At 44.5% G+C, this 26,058-nt stretch overlaps 1 protein-coding gene across 3 annotated transcripts in view; it reads left to right on the forward strand.

Annotated features, from left to right (window-relative positions):
* LOC122554200 (choline transporter-like protein 3) overlaps window positions 1–26,058 on the forward strand; it is a 90,326-nt gene that overhangs the window by 30,769 nt on the left and 33,499 nt on the right. For 2 of the 3 annotated variants that reach the window (XM_087990482.1, XM_087990483.1), the window contains exons 7-11: window positions 2,247–2,336; window positions 8,565–8,689; window positions 11,843–12,029; window positions 21,481–21,646; window positions 25,039–25,195. In XM_087990482.1, coding sequence (XP_087846608.1) covers window positions 2,247–2,336; window positions 8,565–8,689; window positions 11,843–12,029; window positions 21,481–21,646; window positions 25,039–25,195 — 725 coding nt within the window. The remainder of the gene's footprint in view (window positions 1–2,246; window positions 2,337–8,564; window positions 8,690–11,842; window positions 12,030–21,480; window positions 21,647–25,038; window positions 25,196–26,058) is intronic. The other variant, XM_087990484.1, reaches the window with a different exon arrangement.

Consider the following 26,058-nt stretch of genomic DNA (forward strand, 5'->3'; position numbering starts at 1 on the left):
AATTTGCACATTCTCCCTGTGTCTGCATGGGTTTCCTCCGGGTGCTCCAGTTTCCTCCCACAGTCCAAAGATGTGCAGGTCAGGTGAATTGGCCATGCTAAATTGCCCATAGTGTTAGGTGCATTAGTCAGAGGGAGATGGGTCTGGGTGGGTTACTCTTCGGAGGGTCGGTCGGGACTTGTTGGGCCGAAGGGGCCTGTTTCCACATTGTAGGGAATCTAATCTAAATTGCTGTTTGTCCAGCCCGGAGCATTTAGATTTTTAAAAACTGCTCCCCCTTCTGGTTAAAAAAATCATTACTGAAATAAAGTTATAAATTCTCAACAGTGTCAGTTGACCTAGCTTTTCCCCTGGTGTGTCTCCAAACAGGTATAAAGATCACATGGAGTCAGTTAACTTGGTGGCTTGGTGACTTGTCTGTAATATGGAGTGTTGCGAACAGTGTGGATTCAGTTTCTGCACCAGATGAGGTTATTGTGAATCGCTCCCCTTGTCTGAGATGTGATAACCCTCAGGTTAAATTACCTCAGGTTATCTCTCACTAATGAGAGATAACCTATGATGGGTAGGACTATGGCAACTTTACCTTCACCTATAAAGATCGCATCAGTGTTTCTGTGAATTTCCACGTGTCTCCAAGTACTAACGTACATATCATTTTAAGGATTATTTGTGAAGCCAATTCACCTCTCTCCTTTTGTGACACTCATCAAAACATGTTATACAGATTTTATGGCTGTCTTTTTTAATGTATCGTCCTTTGGCCCAGTGTCTTATAAACATAGAAGATAGGAGCAGAAAGAGGCCGTTCAGCCCTTTGAGCCTGCTCTGCCCCTCATCACGATCATGACTGATCATCCAACATAATAGCTGAATCCTGCTTTCTCCCCATAACCTTTAATCCCATTCACCCCAAGTGCTAATTCTAGCCGCCTCTTGAATACATGAAGTTTATGATGGTCTGATCATACTTCGAAGAACTCTTTGTTGGGGGCAGCGTGGTGGGGGGGGGGGGGGGGGGGGGGGCAAAAGGCACTATATAAATGTGAATGGTCACTGTTTGGACAAATAATCAGGCAACAAACATTGCAGAGAGAAGTCCCTTTTTAAAATTTGGCCTCTACTCATTCAGACTGGAACAGGTCACCCTGTAAGGAATATGAACATAAACTGAACTGAGTCACCATGGTTCATTCAGAAATTAACCTTCTGGTTAAAGAGCTTTAACATGTTAATGTCTTCAAGTAGATTCATACGCTTGGAGTTATCTTTACCTTTATTACCAGCTGGAGGATGGATGTTAGGGAGCTGAGTGTCCCTCAATCTCACGATTACCCTTTCCACTAATCTTAATTCATCTGGTGACCATGGTTACAATTACCCTCAATGATTCTGTGTGCCCACAGTTATTGGACACGTTCTCACATCCTGAAACTGTTTGTGATTCACCAACCAGCAAACACAAAACTAATTCTCTTCAGAGGATGAAAGGTGGGAAATGGGGCAGTGAAAACCTGAATTGATTCAATCTTAAAATTTGGAATGAAAGTAATTATGAACTATTTTAAGAAAAAAATAAATGTGGGGTAAAGATTAGAAAATATGATTAGATTAGATTACCTACAGTATGGAAACAGGCCCTTCAGCCCAACAAGTCCACACCGACCCTCCGAAGAGTAACCCACACCACCCCCCTCCCTGACGAATGCACCTAACATCTATGGACAATTTAGCATGGCCAATTCGCCTGACCTGTGCATCTTTGGACTGTGGGAGGAAACCGGAGCACCTGGAGGAAACCCACGCAGACACGGGGAGAATGTGCAAACTCCACACAGACCGTCGGCCCGAGGCTGGAAGCGAATCTGGGACCCTGGTGCTGTGAGGCAACATTGATAACCACTGAGCCACCGCGCCACCCCTGGCATTTAGTTTTTTACTGAAATTAAATGCAAACTTGTTTGAATACACTAGATTCCAACGTCAATCGTAATGAAATAAAGTCAAAGTGCTGGAGAAACTCAGCAGGTCGAGCAACATTTGTAGAGAGAGAAAGACAGTTAACATTTTGAAATCTGATATGTTATAAAAAGTCATTTTGGACTTGAAATCCTGTTTCTGAGTCCACAGATGCTGCTGGACCTACTGAGTTTCTCCAGCATTTTCTTTTCCAATTCAGATTTCCAGCATCCTCAGTGTTCAGCTATTGTATTAATTATAATGACTCTTTCTCTCTTATTCCACAGTCCTCTCCTTCATTATGGTGGCACTCTTCCGATTCATCGTCACGTTATTGGTTCATATCTTCATCGCTCTGGTGGTTTTTGGATTGCTGTGTAAGTGTGACTATTTTAAGCCAGTTTCGTCATTCACACTATTCAAATAGGAGGACATTCCCTATTCGAATCCATCTCATTGAACAGCCAAAACCAAAGTATCCAGCTGGATGGATAATGCAGCCCTTCTGAATGGTTTGAATCTTGGGGTAAGGAGATAAGACGCAGAAGGTTGCGTTTACAGAAGAGAATATTTAGATTTCCTCTTTTCACCTTGCTTGCCTCCGATTATAATGTTGTAATGATGAAGCATTAAGGAGCCAAGGATCCAAAATCTGAAACAGTAGTAACAGAAAATGTACAAATGCACACAAGTTAATGAGAGAGGCGAAAGCATAGATTAACATTCTGAACAATGCCTTCAGATCAGAACAAACCATTCTGACAAACAGTGCCCAACCCACTTAGTTCACATGCCCTTTTTCAGATGCTGCTACACCAGAAAATAGTCTGTGTTCAGGAGAGAAATCAGGGGCCTGAGGCTTCGACTGTTTCTGGGCCCCTTACTACCCAAACCTTTAACCCTGAGCCTCACATCCTGCAGAATTGGAATCTGAGGCTCTTCTTGAGATTAGCCATTGAGACATGTTTGATTATTGGGAGGTGCTTGTTCATTGACATGGTGACTCAATGGTTAGCACTGCTGAATTCCGTGGCAGGGACCTAGGTTCAATTCCACCCTTGGGTGACTATCTGTGTGGAGTTTGCATGTTCATCCTGTGTTGGCGGGGGTTTCCTCTTGGTGTTCTGGTTTCCTCCCACAGTTCAAAGGTTTGCAGGTTAGGTGGATTGACCATGTTGAATTTCCCATATTGTCCAGCGATGTGCAGATTCACTATGGGAAATGTGAGGTTACGTAAAGGGGGTGCTCTTCAAAGGGGCAATGTGGACTGAATGGCCTACTTCCACACTGAAGAGATTCCATGATTGTCACTAACTCATTTACTTTTGCATCTGTGTTGACTTATTGGGTACTTAGAATTACACAGTGGCAGAATTGAAAGAATTCAACAATATCCTCAATAACTATTTACCTTCCACTAAATGTAAAGCCACAACACCTATTGACAGCATTCATTTCTTAGACACCACATTATTTAAATTGGCACAACAGGCATTAGTGAATAACAGCCGTTCCACAGACTGATGTGGTCCCAGGTAGCATGTTTCTATTGTATTTGAACAAAGCTTGAGGAGTTTAGCCAGCCTTACCAGCCTTTTCACTCCATTCCAAATCTCCATCTCAGATTTAAATTGAACAATCGGCATTCTACATTCTACCCCAAACCCCTGTATATATTCACACCTGAACATATGCAGCTGTAAATGAGAGATTCCACACTCATTTGCAAGGAATACATTAGCTCGGTGATTTCCAGTTTTCCTGTCTCCTGCCTAGCTGAGTATTCTTTTCATCGGTGGGTAGAGAAATCACAGCCTTCCTCTCCAATTGCTCCCAACCCAACCCCCCACCTCTTCCAGTCTCCTCTCTCTCCTTCCCCATCTTTTTGTCTCTCTTTATCTCATACAGCCCCTTCTTTGTATCTTCTGTCCCCCCCAACCCTGCAGCCACCCCATCAATCTATCTTCTGTCCTCCTGCAGACTTACCCCAAACCCATGTAGTCTCCTGCTCTCTCTCTCTATCTCTTCATTGTCTGTTTGTCTCTCCATCTCTCTCTCTCTCTCTCTCTGTCATATTTATAATATACTTAGGTATCTATCTTTCACACCTTCCATGCTAGGAACTCTGTAGCTTCCCTTTCTGATGAAGGGCTTTTGGCCGAAACGTCGATTTTGCCTGTCCTCGGATGCTGCCTGAATTGCTGTGCTCTTCCAGCACCACTGATCCAGCTTCCCTTTCTGTCTGTCTGTCTGTCTCTCTTTCTCTCTCTCTCTCTCTCTCTCTCTTGCTCTCGCTCTCCACCCAGACTGACACCCTGCACATCTCTAGCCATGATTCTCTGACGCTATCCCTGCCAAATCACATCCACCTCACCCTGCACCTTCTCACACTGCCATGTACCTTCTCAGTGCTCCTCATAGCCTGGTTCTGTCCTGCAATTGCTTTTGATAGGGTCAGAGGTGACCCAATCAGCAGTGAATATGGGAGAGAACCAGGCTGTGGTTGGAGGAACAGCTCCTTTTGATGTCCTGTCCAGTCACACAATCACAATAGTGTGAGCATCGTTAACGAGTGCCTGTTCTAGTAATTGGAACGAGGTCAACCAGCTGGACTTCCTAGAATATGAGTTCCCTAATTAGACCCTATTAATAGCCCTAATCAGGGAACCCTGGCTGACAGATTCAAAGAGGAATGTCAAAGATTCTGTCACTCTGACTCTGAACAGGCAGTAATAAAGTTAAGGACTTCTCTTGTGTAAATAAAGGGTGACCTGCTGCTGGGATTCTGGCCTCTGTGGTGTTATTTCACCAATCTCTTCCTTTCTCCCCATACCCTTACACACTATTTCTGTCCAAACAATCATCCAATGATCCTTTTGAATGCCTCAATTGAACCTACCACTTCCACATTTCCAGCTTGTGTATTCCATACTCAGAGTGAAAAGTCTTTTTCCCACAATACCCTTGCTTCAACTTCGGCCGTCCCCTTGATCTGAGCTACCGCACTGAATTTTCCCTGTGTCCTTGTGTTCTGAGAGCTGCCATGGGACCAATGTGGCAGAGCACCATCCCGAGCGATTAGCGCTGGAAATGTGTTGCTGGAAAAGCGCAGCAGGTCAGGCAGCATCCAGGGAACAGGAGAATCGACGTTTCGGGCATAAGCCCTTCTTCAGAAATGAGGAAAGTTTGTCCAGCAGGCTAAGAAAGAAGGTAGGGAGGAGGGACTTGGGGAAGGGGCGTCGGAAATGTGATAGGTGGAAAGAGGTCAAGGTGAGGGTGATAGGTCAGACTGGGGTGGGGGCGGAGAGGTCGGGAAGAAGATTGCAGGTTAGGAAGGCGGTGCTGAATTTGATGGATATGACTGAGACAGGGTGGGGGGAGGGGAAATGAGTAAACTGGTGAAATCCGAGTTCATCCCTTGTGGTTGGAGCGTTCCTAGCCGGAAGATGAGGCGTTCTTCCTCCAACCGTCGTTTTGTTGTGGTCTGACGATGGAGGAGTCCAAAGACCTGCATATCCTTGGTGGAGTGGGAGGGGGAATTGAAATGTTGAGCTACAGGGTGGTTGGGTTGGTTGGTCCGGGTGTCCCAGAGGTGTTCCCTGAAACGCTCCGCAAGTAGCCGGCCTGTCTCCCCAATATAGAGGAGGCCACATCGGGTGCAGAGGATGCAATAGATGATATGTGTGGAGGTGCAGGTGAATCTGTGGCGGATATGGAAGTTTCCTTTGGGGCCTTGGAGGGAGGTGAGGGGGGAGGTGTGGGCGCAAGTCTTGCACCTCCTGCAGTTGCAGGGGAAGGTGCCGGGAGTGGAGGTTGGGTTGATGGGGGGTGTGGATCTGATGAGGGAGTCACGGAGGGAGTGGTCTTTACGGAATGCTGATAGGGGAGGGGAGGGAAATATATCCTTGGTGGTGGGGTCCTTTTGGAGGTAGCGGAAATGACGGCGGATGATGCGCTGTACATGGAGATTGGTGGGGTGGTAGGTGAGGACCAGTGGGGTTCTGTCCTGGTGGCGGTTGGAGGGGCGGGGTTCAAGGGCGGAGGAGCGGGAAGTGGAAGAGATGCGGTGGAGGGCATCATCGACCACGTCGGGGGGGAAATTGCGGTCCTTGAAGAAGGAGGCCATCTGGGTTGTGCGTTTTTGGAACTGGTCCTCCTGGGAGCAGATGCGGCGGAGTCGAAGGAATTGGGAGAATGGGATGGCGTTTTTACAGGGGGCAGGATGGGAGGAGGTGTAGTCCAGGTAGCTGTGGGAGTCGGTCGGTTTGTAGTAGATGTCCATGTTGATTCTGTCACCTGAGATAGAAATAGAAAGGTCGAGGAAGGGGAGGGAGGAATCTGAGACTGTCCAGGTGAATTTGAGGTCGGGGTGGAAGGTGTTGGTGAAGTGGATGAACTGTTCAACCTCCTCATGGGAGCACGAGGCGGTGCCGATACAGTCATCGATGTAGCGGAGGAAAAGGTGGGGGGTGGGGCCAGTGTAGTTGCGGAAGATGGATTGTTCCACATATCCTACGAAGAGGCAGGCATAGCTGGGGCCCATGCGGGTGCCCATGGCTACTCCTTTCGTTTGGAGAAAGTGGGAGGATTGGAAAGAGAAGTTGTTCAGGGTGAGGACCAGTTCAGTCAGTCGAAGGAGGGTGTCAGTGGAAGGGTACTGGTCGGTACGGCGGGAAAGAAAGAAGCGGATTAGCCTAGTACACTCCCTTGGTTTAGCACCAGCAGTGGTTCCTTCCCCACTCTGGGACACAGTGGGAGCGATGGCTGGGAAGAAATGCCTCCACAAATTGACAACATCACTGTCATCAACACTTACTTAGCATCAGAAAAACAGGCACACCACAATAACTGTAGCCAGCTGTGTCTACCCAGTGTGTTCTGTTGTTAATCTGCATGAACATGTTTACCCATAACCCTTGTCATTTTCATTAACTCTCAAGGTTATTAAACACTCACACCGCAATAGTTTGAAAAGGCTGTATCTGTCTGCATTCCTCATTATCCTTGATTCCTGAAGAATCAGTTGCATGTTCCTCTGCTGTTACTTAGCAAATGCTTCAGCCATTCTACAATGAAACCCCATTTCCTCAAAATGAAGGGTTTAAAGAGGAAATGTGAAATCTTAAAGGACTCAATCCCTCGTCAGGTTAGCGCTTGCTCTTGCCATATAAAGAACTTTTTCTCTAAGTGACGTTCTGCTTTTTTTTTCAAATTCCCATCCCCTCTTTGAGTACTGTTTATGTTTAAGCAGAATGAAGCTACATAATATTGCAAGTGTTATGATCCCTGTAAAAACCCATAACTTTAAAACAAAGATTTGAACTTCCAATTATTATTTGAAAGGTTTAAACAAATTAAAACTTTTACTGTAACAAACAGTAAGAAAAACACCAGTGGGTACACTCTGTTTTCCTTTTATAGGCAACTTACAACTTAAGCTACAGTAAAGATTTTTCCCTCTTTGTATTATCGCATATTACGCTCTCCACAAAGTTATAATCCTTGCAGTAACTGCCCACAATTGCTCCCACATTCCAGTGGGTTTCTGTATCTACATTTTGCTGAATGCTTGCAGCTGCTTTCCACAGTTTCCAAAGAATTCCACAAATTTCCTACCAGCGGCGGAGCCACTCCTGATAGTTCCAGAAGGAATTTCCTACAATCGTCAAATCTTAAATGTCAGCAGGATGTGTGTCTGCAACTAAAGAACATCTCCTTCTTGCATCTAGTTGTGGTAGTTTACAATGTCAAGTAACCTCTCCTTTTTGCTGAATACACAAGACCACTGTCCATCTGTGATAGGCGTTGGTTTATAGGGAAGACTGTAACCTGATCATAATTGTTTCTTCGCCACTCTTCCCTCTGGAGATATGAAGCATCAACATCTTGTACCCAGGTAGAAATTCTGCTTATTCTCGATCCCAACCTGCTCTGATCTTAGAATTAAATGGACAATTTGTAGCACAGCTGTCTATGACCCTATAGTAATGTCACCTTTTTAGTAAACTCAGAAACTGCACCATTAACACACAGGTCACTGCCATTTTCACTAAGTATAAATACCTTGTAATTTCTTCCAAGTAAAACAACCGAAGCCTTCCTTTCATCTCTAACCATCAAAGCAGCCGGGCTTACAGTAAGGCAGACTTCAAAACGAGTCACGTGATCTGGCCTCGCCTATTTCATTTTAACCCAAATGCCAAAAGAACATTCCCACTTCATAATCTTATAAACCTCATATTTGTAATGCACACTCCACCTTTACAATTCTTGGCACGATGTTGGCTTTAAACTCTCAAATTCTTGTTAGTTGCTAGTCAAGGCTAGATTGCTCTAATTGTAGTCTTTGGCATTTTTGTTTCCACCAGTGGCCTGAGTATTTGGTGCAGAGGTTCTGCATCTAAGCTACTTTTGTATAGCTGTGACATCCCCTTCCACACAGGCACACAAGCTCACTCAAAAAGGTCTGGATTTCAAATAGCAGCATATATTGAGTAGGCGGGAGTCCTTCACCCAAGACTTTGCACAGATGTTAGATATCAGACATTACGTCCTCTGGAAAGCTCTTTCCTTCTTGAGTGAAAGTGGAATTTTTGTTTGTTCAGTTGTGTCAGGTGTTCTGTGGTGGCTCTATTATGACAACATGAATGATCCCAATATAGTCCTGGAAACGGAGAAGGAAAACACAAAAGCACTTCTGGGATTTGCAATTACTGCAACCGTCGTATCGGTAAGCTGTTTAAAAATTGTTTTAAAAACATGCCTGACTTATTCATGAGGTAAGGGATACATTTAGTAACCTGAAATTGAGAATTTGCAGAAGAGTCATATTCATAATCCAGGTTCCAGTACTAATCTCAGGCCTGTAATTGTTCCCTTGTGCTGCGATGAGGTTGAACTCTGAACTGAGTGGTCTGGGATTTCCCAATGTTCAGATGCTTCTATCTTTTGGATCATGAACACACTTGGAACACTCTGGAATGAACAACCACTGTCTCAAAGTGTACCTCTTCGAATAGAACCCAAGGTTCAATTTTTTAAAAAATAGTTTACAATGAAAACGGATCATTAAATCAATATACATGAAGAGGTTTTCCATATCTAAATATATTTTGTTCAGGAAAAACGTCTGAATTTTCAATAATTTCCTGCTTCCCCTGAAACTTTACTTTTAGAAAGCCCTGTTTGTCAATGTAAAATGGATCTTTAAAAATAAAGACAGTGTTGCTGGCTATTAAGTGGAATTATAATTAGAAAATAAAACCAAAGAACTGTGGACGCTGGAAATTAGGAACAAAACCAGAAATTGCTGGGAAAGCTCAGCAGGTCTGTCAGAATCTGTGGAAAGAAAGCAGAGTTAAAGTTTTGGTCCAGTGCCCTCTTCAGAACTGATTGTAGTCAGGAAAGGATTGGTCTATATGCTAGAGATTGGTGGGAGGATGGGGAGGAGTAAATGTCATAAGGATACATTAGGAGACAAATAAAAACAGTTGGACAGGAAAAAGAAAGTGTAAGAATTAGCCTGGGAGAATGAGAAGCTGCTAATGAGGACTGTTAGTAGCTGACAATCGGTTATTTTGTGGTATTTTTGAATTATTTTTGGGCCCTAGTAATGTGACTGCACTGTGAGTTACTTGATCCAAATTGACTGTGTTCCATTTTGCTTTTAAAGTAATTCCCATTTCATGCATGGCTCAATGGTAGTGTTCTCCCCTGTGTGGCAGTAGGTCACAGGTTCAAGTCCCATGCTGGAATACTGACCTGATCTTACCTGGCTGATCAGGCTGATGCTGAAGGAGTTTTCTCTGTTTGGAAGCATGATCCTTCAGGACAGGTGTAAACCAAACCATCAGTCATATGACCAAGAGTCATAGAGATGTACAGCATGGAAACAGACCCTTCGGTCCATGCTGACCAGATATCCCAACCTAATCTAGTCCCACCTGCCAGCACCCAGCCAATATTCCTCCAAACCTATCCTATTCATATACCCATCCAGATGCCTTTTAAATGTTGCAATTGTACCAGCCTCCACCACTTCCTCTGGCAGCTCATTCCATACATGTACCATCCTCTATGTGAAAAAGTTGCCCATTAGGTCTCTTGTATATCTTTCCCCTCTCATCCTAAACCTATGCCCTCTAGTTCTGGACTCCCCCACCCCACGTAAAAGACTTTGTCTCTAGATCAGGTAAATGTAAATAAAGTCCACTGAAACAACTCGCTGGTCCCTTGTCCCTATGCTATTTGTGGGATCTTGCTGTGGCTTGTGTATGTAATAAGATTTTGAAATGCAAGCTAAGTAATTGGCTGTCTTGTACTTTAGGATATCCTGACAGGAGCTGTATAAATACAGATTCCCTTCCCCATTCAGAGCACAAGCTTCCTCTGGCCTACCATTTCAATTCTGCACCTCGCTCCTATTCTGATTTTTCAGTCACATGAGCAAATATTGCTGGAGAAACACAATAGGTCTGGCAATGGAGAGAAAAACAGAGTTAATGATTCGAGCCCCGTGATCCTTTGCCAGAACTGACCTTTCGGTCCTTGGGTTGCTAGGGTGTTCCCTATGATCTGTACGTCCTTATTTGCTATCATCTGTCTGTACTGCCCGCAAAACAAAGCTTTTCACTGTACTTGGGTAAACGTGACTACAATAAACCAAATCAAATCAAAACTCAAGTGAACAGCAACTCCTCTTTTGACCAGGCACATTACAGCATTTTGGATCCAAAGTTAGTCCTTCAAAATTTAAATTGTAACCTCAGCCTCCATTTTGTTTCATATTTTCTTTGCTGGATTTTATTTCCTTCTTTTCATAATCCATTTGTTTTACAATCAGACACTGCCCTCCTGCTTTTCACACCTTAGCTCGGGAGATCTTTTTTGTTTCTTGACCTGTACCATTCCCATTCTCTTCTGGTTTTTCAGAAAGAAAGTTATTTTCATTAAATCCCTCCTGCCCTCCACCCTGTCATGAACCTTCCCTTTTGTTCTTCCCCTTTCGTTTCACTTCCCCTGTTCGAAATCTAACGCATTTCCGGCTTCCTTCAACTCTGTGAGGTCACCAACCTGAAAATGTCACTCTTTGTGCTTGACCTGCGGCACATTGAAAGCTTTGTGGGTATTTCACTCAGAGGTCCAACACCCCACAGGCAGAACCGTAGGGTAGGGTGAATCAGCCTGTCCGCCCCAGGGTATGGAACCAGAAGCGAGGGGGTGGGGGGTGCGGCCTTTAAAGAAGTGAGAGAAGTCTGCGCATCCTTTTGGTTATGGGACAGCACAGTGGCTTTGAGGTGGCACGGTGGCTCAGTGGTCAGCACTGCTGCCTCACAGCACCAGGGATCCGAGTTCGGTTCCAGCCTTGGGCCACTGTCTGTGTGGAGTTTGCACATTCTCCCCGTGTCTGCATGGGTTTCCTCCAGGTGCTCCAGTTTCCTCCCACAGTCCAAAGATGTGTACATTTGGTGAATTGGCCATGCTAAATTACCTATAGCGTTCAAGGATGTGTAGGTTATTTGTGTTAGTCAGGGGTAATGTAGAATAATAGAGTAGGGGAATGGGTCTGGGTGGGATGCTCTTTTGAGGGTCAGTGTGGACTTATTGGGCCAAATGGCCTGTTTCCACACTGGGGGTTCTACGTTGAAGGCAGCAAAGTTTCATTAATACACGGGAGATCAGTCTGCAAAACGAAAGCAGGGAGTTGGGGGTGGGGGGGGGAGAGGGATGGGGGAGGGATCTATGCACTCTACAAACAGGCCTCTGCAGTGCAATTTGCACTGGGAAGGGGGCGCTCCCACACCCCTAGGGGATGTCTCTTGCTTTTGCGAGTTGCTTTCCAGTTATTTGCTAACAGATTTATTGCCCTCCCCACCCCCCACAGGTCATTCTTGTTGTGCTGATCTTGGTGATGTGGAAGAGGATCAGTTTGACTATTCAGCTGTTTCGGGTTGCCAGTAGTCTACTCGGCAGTGTCCCTCTCTTGCTCTTCCAGCCATTGTGGACCTTTATCATCCTCACGTTATTCTGGATGTACTGGGTGGCTGTTCTTCTAAGCCTGGGCACTGCAGGTGAGCCGCTGTAGCACTGTGCACCATTACTCAAACTATTCGATTGTTGTTCCTCAATCTCGAATATCTGAGCAAGCTTGTAGAAAGCCTCTCTAGAATACATGTAAAAAGCTGCATGTTTCAGAGATTCGGACCCTTTTTTTTGTCATTCTTTCATGGCATGTAGACATGGTGACAGGTTCTCCAGACACAGAGTGATGTGGTTGTCTCTTAAATGCTCCCTGAAACAGCCCACCCCAAGTGGCCTTGAACTGAATGGTTTGCCAGGCTATTTTAGGGAGCTGTTTAAAGTTAACCACGTTGCCGTGGGTACTGGAGTCACATGTAGGCCAGACCAGGTATGGATGGTGGATTTACTTCCTTCAGGAACTTTAGTGAAATGGTTCTTTACAGCAATCAACAATAGTTTCAGTAATGGTGTTAACTATTTTCCATATGAATTAATTGAATTCAAATTTGGCTCGTTATCGTTGTAAAATTTGAACCTATGTCCGCAGAGTGACAGTGCGGCCCACCCCCGATGACCAGTTCAGTGACATTACCATTGTGCTGCCATCTCCATTAAAACCAACTGTTTTCAATACATCACACAGTGTAATTATGATATAATGAGACTCATTTCACTGATGATGCTGGAACTGATCACATGCCACTGACCTCAGTAAGAGAGATTAGTCTAGGATGAGCATTCAAAAGTAGACCTAGAAACAGAGAGAAACAGGAGCAGGAGTAGGCTATTTGGCCCTTCCAGCCTGCTCCGCCAGTCAATATGACCATTGTCCACCTCCATACCCTGTTCCTGCTTTCTCCCCATACCCTTTGATTCCTTTAACCCTAAGAACGATAACTAACTCGTTCCCTGCCCTTAGATGCTACTTGACATGTTGAACATTTGGAGTGTTTTTTGTTTTCATTCAGATTACCAACACCCAAAGCCAGACCTTTGGCTACCTTTTCAAATCACCACAAAGTTTAGACAAAGAAGGTGAAATGTCAGTGAAATATAAAATACTGCGTTCATCTGAGCCTCTTAGAGGGCGTCAATACAGTGCTTCACAACAAAGGCTGCCTAGAGGTTTCAAAGCTATTTGAAAGTTTGGACAAATTGAACCAGCCTAATTACATTACCCTGTAAATAGTTGCTAAACTCATCTGTCTGAAAATTCCTCATCGTTTGACAGAAAAAAATAAAACCTCAGTCAGAAAGCATGATTGGAAGTATCACGAATAGTTGAACCAATGCAATGGTGCTCAAGGCTACTAACTGCTCTCAAGACAAATGGAGAACTAAGATTGTGTGAGGATCTTAATCCATTAAGCAAAGGAGTGAGAAGAAACGTCCATCCTTTTTTGTCTGTCAATGATAGTTGAGCAAAATTGTCAATAAGCAAGCTTTTCATGAAACTTGATGCCAACAGTGGTTTCTGGCCAAGAGTCCTTTAGACCAAGAGTCAAGATTGTTCACTTAACCTAATCTAGAACACCATTTTGCCAGAGTTGCTCCAGCTGTCTGCCATTTGGCATATGCTGTGCCAGACAGTTTCAAAGGGAAATGTCTAGAACCTTATATTTCTGTATCTCCAGCCAGCGTGTGGACTGCAGCAGCATGAGAAGGGAGCTCATTGCCAGACGCTCAAAGGCAATTAGTGCTGCCCGCTTTGTTAGCGGTACTCAGCTCCTGAGAATACATTATTCTTTTAAAACCTTGATGTGTTCCCACGTGTGTGATGAATGACACAGTGCTGCACTAGGAGTTGGATTTTCTGGATTGAGGCAGAGGAGGTGCCTTTCATCACTTGGAAAATGCTTGTAAACTTGATTGTACAATAGTCACAATGATCAAAAGCTATCTGACTAAAAATATCAAGCTCTGGAGCTACTGAACTCCTGGCCTGCTGGCAACAGAACAAAGTACAAAGATGATAGATTTTGATAGCTCCTGATCTTTCCCTCTGGCCAATAGAGAGCTGGGCTAACCAAGACTCGGAGATGTTTTGCTCGGAGAAAGTTTTTTTTTTAAAAAAGCGGGCCCATTCTGTATCATCTGGCAGCAGATCAGTTTATTTTTTTAGCTGTGTGTTCTAACTGAAATAACTGCACAGAGGCGAGTACCCCATCATCAAGTCCCCCTTTATCTATAAGTGCACAGTACATGACACTGACCCAGCTAGCTCAGAGCCGGCTCCTAGGGAGAACAAAACCTCTGACATGCCTCTTTATATGTCAGCCTGGGCTCCCTGATGGAACTGGGTTAGCAGCCTCAATCAGGGAACTCTTATTCTATGAGATCCACCTATATGACCTCATTACAATCACTACATTGGCCTTTCTAATTCTGCTTTCTCAATGACCTATTCCCTGTCCTAAAATAGTCTTGGTTGAGAAGAGATTTAACCTCCATATTTCTCCCACTCTCGGACAAATTTTGGTTTAAGTCCATAAATTATCATTATTTACAAGAAGCCATCAGAGGGAACACTTGTTGCTCAAGTCAAAGTATGAGCAACTCGTACCATTTTCATTCCACGGCTTTCATACCCCATCGGTCTTAAGAACCCCCAGAGGAGTTGTGGCATTATCAGCTTCACAGCAAACCTTCCTTTCATCTGTTGTTACATTTTATTGAAATACGCCAAGTCTTTGCTGAAGAGGTTCTGGAGAAGGCCAGCACACAGGAGTCAAGGGCTAATGTTAGAACAAAGAACAGTACAGCACAGGGCCAGGCCCTTTGGCCCTCTAAGACTGCGCTGACACAAAATACTTCTCTAAACTAAAAACCTTCTGCCTGTATATGGTCTGTATCCCTCTATTCCCTGCCTGTTTGTGTATCTGTCAAGATGTCTCGTCAGTGTTGCTATTGTATCTGCTTCTAACATCTCCACTGGTAATCCATTTCAGTCATTTACCACCATCTGTGTAAAGAAAACCCTGCCTTTCACATCTCTTTTAAACTATCCCCACTCACCTTAACCCAATGTGCCCTGGTAATTGACACTGCTACCTTGGGAAAAAGATTCTGACTATCCGTTCTGTCCATGCCTTCCATAATTTTGAAACATCTGTCAGATTGCCCCACAGCCTTCGGCGTTTAAGTGAAAACAAACCAAGTTTGTCCAATCTCTGCTCATAGCTCATACCCTCCAAACCAGACGACATCCTGGTAAACTATTTCTGTACCCTCTCCAAAATCTCCACATCCTCCTTATAGTGCGGCAACCAGAACTGTGTGCAGTATTCCAAATGTGGCCTACCTAAAGTTCTATGCAGCTGCAATGTGACTTGAGGTCTTAACTCTCTGTGCCCTGACCAATGAAGGCAAGCATGCCCCATGTCTACTTGACCACCTTATCCACTTGTGTTACCACTTCCAAGGAACTATAAATCTGTATGTGAATCTTTCTTCAGGTACTGCTAGTTACTGTATACTTCACTCCTGCTTTAGACCTTCCAAAATGCATCATCTTGCATATGTCCAGGTGAAATTCCATGTGCCGTTTCGCTGCCCAAATCTCCAGCCTATCTATGTCCTGCTGTATCCTCTGGCAATCCTCCTCACTGTCCACATCTCCCCCAATCTTTGTGTCATCCACAAACTTATTAATCAGGCCACCTATACTCTCCTCCTAATCATTGATATATATTACAAACAACAGGGCTCCCACACAGATCCCTGTGGAACACTACAGGTCACAGATCTCCAGTCAGAAAAAACACCCTTCAACCACTACTTTCTGCCACTATGACCAAGGAAGTTTGTATCCATCTTACCAGCTCACTGCAGGCCCCATGTGATTTCACCTTCTGTATTAGTCTGCCATGACTGACCTTGTCAAAGGCCATGCTAAAGTCCATACAGACCACATCTACTGCCTAGCCCTCATAAATCATCTTTGGCACTTCCACAAAAAACTCAGTCACGTTTATGAGACATGCCTTCCCTGCACCAAACCATGCTGCCTATTGCTAATAAGTCCACATTTTTCCAAATGTGAATAAATCCCATCCCTAAGAACCTTCTCCAATAATTTCCCTCCCACTGATATAAGGCTCATCACCCTGTAATTTCCCGGATTATCCCTATTGCCCTTCTAAAACAAAGATCGATATTGGCTACTGTCCAGTCCTCTGGGACCTCTCTGGTGAATAAAGAGGTAACAAAGATTTCACGCAAGGCCCTAACAATTTCCTCCTTTGTCTCCCTCGGTACTCTGGGATAGACCCGATCAGGTCCCTGGGATTTGTCTACCTTGATGCTTTTCAAAGCACCCAACACCTTTTTTATATTGAATAAAATATTGAATATCAACGTACCACTCCAGACACTCACCATCCACCATGTCCTTTTCCTTTGTGAATACCAGTGCAAAGTATTCATTAAGGACCTCACCCAGTTCCTCTGCTCTATGCACAAATTCTTTCAGCAAGTTTTGAGAAGATTTGTAGCTCAGGTTGAGGTTCTGGATATAGGTTTGCTCACTGAGCTGAAAGCTTCATTTCCAGATGTTTCGTCACGCTGTGCGATTCCTGCTTTCTATTTATATGTTATTATATGTTAAAGAAACCCAAAAATATACATAGAAAGCAGGAATCATGTACAGTGCTTCGCCTGAGGCCCACTGAAGATGTTACCTAGTAGGGTGACGAAACGTCTGGAAATGAACTTCCAGCTCTGCGAGCAAACCTACATCCACAAATTCCCTCCTTTCCCACTTGAGTGGACCTACTTTTTTCCTCAGTACCTGTTGCTCCTTGTATACTTTGTAAGGCATTTGGGGAAAGGTTTAGAATTGCCTAGGTTTCATCGCATTCAACAGTACAGAAGAGGTCTTCCAAAAGCACTGAGCCTGAAATGTACTATTACCTACACCTGTCCCTCTTGCCCACACTAGGCCCATGGGCTAGAATGTTATGACACATCAAGTGCTTATCAAAGTACTTTTTAAAGGTTGTGAGGTTCCCTGCCACAACTACCCTTCCAGGCAGTCTGCTCCAGACTCACCACCCTCTGGGAGAAAATATTTTCTTAAAATCCACTGTAAACCTCATGTCTTCAAACTTAAAATTAAGTCCCCTTGTTATTGACCAATCGACTAAGGGAAATAGCTGCTTTCTATTCACCCTGTCCATGCTGTTATAATCTTACACACTACTAACAGGTCCCCACTCACACTTCTCCACTCGAGAGCAGACAACCCAAACTTATCCAGCCTCTCTTCATTGCTGAAATGCTCCATCCCCAGAGGACACCCTAGTGAATCTCATCTGCACCCTCACCAGTGCAATCATATCCTTTCTATTGCATGGTGACTGGAACTGCACACGGTACTCCAGCTGTGTCCTAACCAAAGTTCACTGCAGTTCCAGCATAACCTCCCTGCTCTTCCTATCTTTCCTGATCTAAACCTGTCCTCTCTCCCTGTGTTCTCTTCTCCCTCTTCATTTTTTTCAGTTTTCCACTTACACTGGATTGTTTGCTTCAAGTGCTCCCTCTGGTGGCGAGTGCCACATCCTCCTTTGATCTTTAGGTAAAATTCCTTCTTGGATTTGGGGGTGAGTATCTTCTATTAATGGCCATTAATTTTGCTGTTTCCCTGCATCCAGTCTATCAACACCTTTCAGAGTTTTACAGACCTCCATCAGGTCTGTCTTCCCCTCCCCCGTATCTTGTTGTAGCTGAAGGGAAAGCCAGCTGTCAGTCAGTCCTTTCCTGGTATGTGTACCCATGCGTTTCTGGCACCATCCATGTACATTATTTCTCTACCCTTTCAGCTTGCTCTGTGCTCCTTCTGCTTGTTGAATCATGTGCTGGCTGCGTTTGTCAGCGAAAACCCTGGTTTCCATACTTGGATGGAAAAGTGGATGCTGTTAAAAGGATGGGAACAGAAGGGTTTACCAATCATAGTGTGTCAAAAGCCCACCAAAGCTACATGTGACCTCAGCCAACTGCAGCGTGTCGGTCTATGTAGCACTAATGGAATCCTTACCGCATGGGACCCATTGAGTCCATATCTATCCTCCAATGAGCATCCCACTCAGACCCACCCCTCGAACTTGGCTCCATGTTTCCCATGGGCTAATCCACCTAACCTGCACATCTTTGGACTGTGGGAGGAAACCCACACAGACACAAGGAGAATGAACAAACTCCACACAGACAGTCACATGAGGGTGGAATTGAACCAGGATCCCTGGTGCTGTGAGGTAGAAGTGCCAAACACTGAGCCACCATGCTTTGGCATTGTGTTTGCAGTAAAGCTGCCCTAAAGCCTGTTGATGTTGTGACACAGTTTATGTGCCTAACAGAAGTGGAACATGCCCCACTGCCAGATAACATTTTCTCATTTTAAAATGAATTTCGGGTCAGTTTTACTTTAATCAACTGGGTCTAGCGATGTGCTTATCCTTTTTCTCCAGGATGGGTTAAGTATCTGGTTGGCAAATCCTTTGCCAGCTGTAAGACTGTGCTGAGGTTACTGTGCCTCCCATAACCCATCACACGGTGGCGCCTCTGTACTGCCTGTCAAAAGCTGTAACTGTTGATTATAAACAGACCCAGACTTTGTTTCCAGGAAATCAGAAGTGACCATCCAGTGTTGTTGTAAATCATTACCTCTAGTCTTCCACAAGCTATTAATTAACTAACTAATTTGCAATGGGAATTTGCGCAAACATAAGTAAAATAACATTTGTCTTTCTCTCCTCCTGCTGTCGATTCCCATCAAAAATCCAAAACTCTTTGTTTTGCAGCATCTGATTGTTTTACTCCCCCCCACTTCTGTCTTTTCTTCATTCTCCCAGAATGTCCCCTCTCCACCATTTCTTTGCCTTACTTCCCTCTTGCCCACAAAGTCCCTATCTTTCTCCTAATGGGCTATAACTGTTGGACCCTTGCCCCAATCTCATCTCCTCTTGTCCCTCATCATCCCCTTGCTCGTCCCATTTGTAACCCCATTGCCGCCACTCTTGACCACTCCTTCACACCTTGTTCCCTCTGGTCAGCTTCCTCTGACCTCCTCACACTCCCCTCATTCCTCCTTCACTTCTCCTAAGCCTTCTCACCCACCTCTCTACACTTTCTTCTCCTTTTTCACTTACACACCCCTCTCCTGCCCCCATCTCTTCCCCCACCACTCTCTCATCCTGCCCCCTCTCTTCCCCCCAATGCCCCCCTCCCCCAAAGCCCTCTCTCTCTCTCTCTCCCTCCATCCCTCTCTCTCCATGCCCCTCTCTTCCCCCCCCTCACCCCATCCCTCTCTATCTCCCCTGCCTCTCCATCCATCCCCTCTCTCTCTCTCCCCTGCCCCCACTCTCTTCCCCATCCCCTCCCTCCCTCCCTCTCTTCTACCTCTTTCTCTCCCTTACCCCCCTCCCTCTCCCTCCCCACTGCCCCTTCTCCTTCTCTCTCCCCCTGCATTCCATCTCTCCCCTCTCTCTTCCCCCCCACCCTCTCTCTCTCTCCCAACATTTATTCATCCAACCTTTTAATGCCCCAATTCACCACTCCCCAACTCTCTTTTCCCCCTGCCAACTTCTTTTCTCTACACCTTCATGTACCTCTCATCACTCGATCTCTCCCCACACCCTCAGATCTCTCTCCTCTGTCCAGCTTTCCCTCCCCACTCTGTCTTCCCACTCCCTACAATCCCATCTCTGTTTCCCCTACCCTCTATTTCAACCACCACCACCAATCCTCGGGCCCTACACAATCTCTCCTCCTCCACCGACACCTCCTCAGCACTCCCTGCCCATGTCTCTCTCGCCTCCCTCAGTCAGTGTCTCTCTCCGTATCTGTTCCCCCTCCTATTACCTCAGACCTCAGCTCTGTCTTGCCCTTCCCTCCTTCTCTCCCAGCCCTGCCTCTAACCCCCCCCTTCACCCACAGCCCACCCAGTTCTCCAACCTTGCTGAAGTACCCCTTGCTCCCCTATCCAGGCCCGCCCTCCCCATAGTCTCTTTGTTCGATAATACAGAAAATGCAATTCTTCCAGATCAGAACATGTTGAGGAAGCTTCCTATTGTGTTTGAACACTGCAAAGGAGCCTTTGAGGAAAGGACTGTTATTTGTCTGCTCTAACATATTTCAATAACTACAACATTCACTCCAGCTTTAAGTAAGAATGTGCTTGCATTTGCACTCAGCAAGCTATTACTGCCTCAGGACATCCAACAGTGCTTTATAACCAGTGAATTATTTCTCTGAATTGCAGTTGTCAAAGGTGAAATTCAATCCTGTACCTACAAGCTACTGTGTAATATCGATGTAAAGGTGAAGGAATTTTGATTGCAAACTTTTGGAAAATGTACCAAATAAAACACAGAAAGCTGGCACTTGTTAAGGCATTACCCACCTCTCCACAAAATGTATCTTCCTTTGGCCAGGCTTTGGTGTGAATGATGAACACACATTGAATGAATTTTCTCCTTAAAACCCATCGATATACCCCACTCAGGCCTTTCAGACAGTGGAAGGAGGTGGGAGATGCTCCTTCTGAGGTTTCAGGCAGCAAACATTTGACTCAATTAAGAAAATAAATTAAAAAATATAAAGTGAAATAAACAGCCCAAGAACCTCAATGATGTATATTTCTGCTGCTCGAAATAAATACTTCAGGGGCTATGTTTTATTAATTCTCAGGCTGTGGGCATAGCTGGCTAGGCCAGCATTTATTGCCCGTCCCAGAGGGTAGTTAAGAGTCAACCACATTGTTGTGGGTCTGAAGTCACATGTCGGCCAGACTGGGTAAGGATGGCTGTTTCCCTCCTTAAAGAAGGACATCAATGAACAGGATGGGCTTTTCCTGACAATCAAATCGTAATCCCAGATTTATTTTATAGAAGTCACATTCTACTGTGGCAGGATTTGAACCCAAAACCTTACCTGGACCTCTGGATAAATACCACCAGGCCCTCTGTCTTCCCTTCATCAGGGCTTTTGCCCAAAATGTTGATTTTCCTGCTCCTCGGGTGCTGCCTGACTTGCTGCGCTTTTCCAGCACTCTCTAATCTCGACTCGTCTTCCCTTGTAGATCATTGCAGCCTATTTTACCATGCAGTTGAGACTTGATAATTTCATTTGCTTCTTGACTTTGGCAAGCCACTTTGTTCGTTACCAAATGCTGATCAGTTTCGGTTTGAAGGAAAGGTGAAATTTCTTGCGTGGAGTTTTCATGCTGATGTAATAAATGTTTAAAATCACACAACACCAGGTCATAGTCCTGTGTCCTACGATCTTATACTCCACAACCACCTGATGAAGGAGCAGCGCTCCGAACGCTAGTGCTTCCAAATAAACCTGTTGGACTTTAATCTGGTGTTGTGTGATTTCTAACTTTGTACACCCCAGTCCAACACCAGGATCTTGAGTAATAAATGTTATGTCAGTGCAACATGTTGTACCTTTCTGATTTTTGTGTTTCTGTATTTCATGTTTTGTTTTTTTATAAATCTCCAGGTAATGTTCATGTTACTGCAGACAATCTGGTTGAGTACAGACCATTGTCTGGCATACGGTACATGTGGTGGTACCATGTAATTGGACTGATCTGGACCAGTGAATTTCTCGTTGCATGTCAGCAGATAACAATTGCGGGGGCTGTTGTGTGCTGCTACTTCAACAGGTAGGAGTTGGTCAAGAAGACCCATGCTGTTGTGTTGAATGGTTTTGACATCTCATCTCTCAATCATTACCTGCAAATCAGTATGGCTTCACTACAAGGACGAGAAATATTGGTTCTTCCTCCACTGCAACCGTGACATTTCCAAAGTATTTTTGGGCTGTAAGACATTATGAACATAAAACATTACGGCGCAGTACAGGCCCTTCGGCCCTCGATGTTACGCCAATCTGTGGAACCAATCTGAAGTCTATCTATCCTACACTATTTCAATTTCATCCGTATGTTTATCCAATGACCATTTAAATGCCCTTAAAGTTGGCGAGTCTACTATTGTTGCAGACAGGACATTGCACGCCCTACTACTCTCTGAGTAAAGAAACTACCTCTAACATCTGCCCTATATCTGTCTATGAGAAATTTACTGGTACAGAATGGTACTCTGGAACTAAGGCATACCCTGGGCCAGAAAATGAGGCATCTAGTTCTCAATTTTACCCACGGTCTGCCTGATCGGCAAGACCTTGATGTTGACACCAGTCAATATGTTTGAATGGAAAGAGTTATCAAGTTTTGAAAACTAATGTCCAATTTCGATTGTCAGAAAATTGTGGTCCTGAATTTCTGATCACTAGAGGGTGGATACCCCTGAATGAGGATCTTGGGTAGTAATTTGAGCTCGTTAAAATAGCTCTCAAAAGTCAGGAGGTAGATAACAATGTACTGCTGATCAAATGTTGACCAAAAGATCTTCAGTTAGGAAGGTGATGATTCTGAACAGTCAGCCGATGGATTCATTAGTGCTTGGGTAATCTTTACATCATTTAGGGGTGGCACGGTGGCTCAGTGGTTGGCACTGCTGCCTCACAGTGCCAAGGACCCAGGTTCGATTCAGCTCCCAATGACTGTGTGAGTTTCCTAATCAATTGTCCTATGTAGGCTAAGTGGATTGGCCATGCTACATTGCCTGTAGTGTCCAGGGATGTGCAGGCTAGGTCAGTTAGCCATGGGAAATGCAGGTTTACAGGGATAGTCTAGGGGGCAGGATGCTCTTTGGAGGGTCGATGTGGACTTGGGCTAAATGGCCTGCTTCCACACTGTAGGGATTCTATGATTCATTATACTGGAGGTTTTCAATTGAAAGAGCTCAGCATTTAAGCTCAATTTGCACTGCAATTTCTTGCTACCTTTAACAAGCTTTGTACATGAGAAAATATAAATTGCCATTAAATAAATAGGTTAGAAATAATCTAAAAGTGCAATTGAGCATAAATTCTCTGTAATGGGTGTGTTCTGATGACCTATAACCTGCTGGTGATGGATGGACTTTGTTTACCAAAGATTTCCATGGGGAATTGGGGAAGGAGTATGGGAGACTGAGTTTAGATTAGAGTGGTGCTGGAAAAGCACAGCAGGTCAGGTAGCATCCGAGGAGCAGGAAAATTGACGTTTCTGGCAAAAGCCCTTATGGGAGACTGATCCTTCTGACATTGGTGATCCTTTCATTTCCTGCATCTTGCCTCCGAACTGATGTAATGATCCATAGAAACATATGAATGAGGAGCAAACATGAGCCATTTCCCCCTCATGCATGCTCTGCCATCAATAAGAGGTGTTTGTGTTCTGAAGCTCGCATTCCTGTTTACCTCTGATAACGCTCGATTCCCCTGCCTAACAAGAGTCTATCTACAAAAAACAAAGAGAATGCTGGAGAAGCTGGTCTGGCAGCATCTGTGGAGTGAGGAACACAAGTAATAATTCCTGAGGAAATGCTTTCACCCAAAACATCGACTCTCCTGCTGCTCGGATGTTGCCTGACCTGCTGTGCTTTTCCAACACCACACTCTCGACTCTAATCTCCAGCATCTGCAGTCCTCACTTTCTCCAAGTAATGTTTGGAGACTGGTATGACTCTTCAAAAGGATCCTTCTGCCCCACCTTAAAAATATTCAATGACCTCTTCTGAGGCAGAGACCTCTAAAGTTACTCCGCTCTGAGGGAAAAAACACAATCATCTATATCTGTGTGATATGATTCTGTAGGAGATCCTAAAAAGGCAACTGCTAATATTTAGAATGCTCCTCAGCTCTGACTCATCCACAAAATGAAATATCCTTTCAACATTCAACTTGTCAAAAGCATTCAGGATCTCTTAAACTTCAAACAAAGCAACCTCTCTCTTCTAAATTCCCATGGAAATAAACCTAGTCAGTACAATTTTCCTCATGAGGCAACTCATTCAATCCAGGTGTCAATGTAAGTAAACTTTCTCTGAACCACCACTAATGCATGTACATCTTCCTTAAATAAGGAGATCAAAGCCTCGCATATTATTGAGATGTGGTCTCAGCAATGTTCCTGTATAACTAAAGCATAGCATCTGTACCTTTATACTCAGTTCCTCATAATAACCGAAAATATTCTTCGGAGGCTGGACAAGTTGTTCATAGAGAAACTGTTTCCCCGTTATGGGACCGTTAACAACCAGAGGTCATCATTTCAGAGTAATCCCAGCTAGAACAGAGATGAGGAGGAATTTCTTCTCCTGGGGGCAGTGAATCTCCAGAATTCTTTTATCTCAGCGGTCTGTAGATCCTGTGGAGGGGAGAAAGGGTGGAGAATGAACCTAGTTTTCTTTTGAGCACGTGGTTTTCTGCCCCAGCTGACCAGTGGATTTAGACCATCCTGCAGTCTACAGACTTCTTCCTCACTGTCAATGATCTGGCTAATTTTTATGTTATTTGAAAATTGCATCTCCGATATACAATTCCAGATCAGTGGTATGCAACTGGAAAAGAGGTACCAATACTAAACTTGAAGAAAACTCTTTGGTTACAAGCCTCCAACCACACAAGCATGCTTCTTCCATTACCTTTTGTTTCAATCTTATTTCCGAGAGAAGATAGACATAGAGTCCAAAGACGTGCACGTTAGGTGGATTGGCCACACTAAATTGCCCATAGTGTCCAGGGATATACAGGCTAGGTAGATTAGCCAGAGGAAATGCAGGGTTTCTGGGATAGGGTAGGGGTGGATCTGGGTGGGAAGCTCTTCAAAGGGTCAGTGTGGACTCGATGGGCCAAGTTGCCTGCTTCCACACTGTAGGGATTTTATGATTCTATGATTGCCCTGCAGTAGACCACCAGGATCTTGTTGCACCAACCCCTCACTGGGACCAGAACTGTAACTTTTCTATCATTTCCATTCCCTCTTCCTCCTCCCCCAAATTCCAGCACCGACTCCCAGCAACTCCTCACCGAACACCATCAGCAGTTGAACATGTTGGACTCTCTGACTTGATTTACACACCATGACTTGCTCGCATTTAACATTTGTTTTGGTTTGCTTTGCTGGAGAGCTCAATCTAATTCACAATCACCGAATTCTTTCCTCAGGGACAAAAAGAATCCACCCAGCCATCCAATCCTCACTTCTGTTTCAAGGCTCTTTAATTACCATCTGGGAACGGTTGTTAAAGGTTCACTTCTAATCACTCTTGTCAGGATTCCACGGATTGTTCTGGTGTACATTCACAGCAGTCTGAAGGGAAAGGTAAGATAAGAGCCAGATTTGGGATTCAGTTGCAGTGTTTTTGATGTTTTAAAGGGAGCATCGCCATTTATAGTAATGGTCTTATGACTCTTGATAAGCAGCAACACACTTTACTGAAGTGCAAAAGGTGCTTGTGAACTCTGTACAAAAAATGTTGGGTCTAGTCAGATTCAACTGCTAGTAATAGGTCTTTTTGTCTTCAATTCTAAATGCTCAGCCTTTATGCAGTTCATTCCTGTTCCAGTCATTCTGTTGGCAGTAACGGCCAGGAACTGGCAGGGTGCTCAGTTCTGAAGAAGAGTCATACCAGACTCGAAACGTTCATTCTGTTTCTCTCTCAACAGCTGCTGTCAGACCTGCTGAGTTTCTCCAGTTTGCTGTGTTTAGTTGAGTGAGATGAGTCATCGATTGCAGTGTTAGGGAGGTGACCCCTGCTAATCACTCTGTGATCTGCTCCTGGCATTAGAAAATCTTGTGCACTGAAATGGTTTCACAATGTCATCTCCCACATTTATTTAAAATGATATTCACAAAGCTGGAGCCTTGCTTGCAAATCAATCTTTGAATTAGATTGGACAGTACTAGATCTATTGATGTTTGTAAAAGAGGGTGTGCATAAGAGAGGTCACACCCTTGGATCGAGATATTTTCTTTCAGTGAGACTGTGTTCTTTGATGCAGCTCATCCTGAAGGTGTTATCCTGGTTCCCATCATTTTCTTTGGCTTTTCATATGTTTTACAATTTCAAAAATAAGCATGGCAAATTTGCAACAACAACACTTTGAAGGAAGTGATTTTTGGTTATTCATTCATGGGATGAGGGTATCACTAGCTAGGCCAGTACTTATTGCCCATCACCAGTT

The sequence above is a fragment of the Chiloscyllium plagiosum genome, unplaced genomic scaffold, assembly GCF_037043375.1.
Source record: "Chiloscyllium plagiosum isolate Xiang-an unplaced genomic scaffold, Cpla_swu_hap1 HiC_scaffold_9, whole genome shotgun sequence".
NCBI lineage: Eukaryota > Metazoa > Chordata > Chondrichthyes > Orectolobiformes > Hemiscylliidae > Chiloscyllium > Chiloscyllium plagiosum.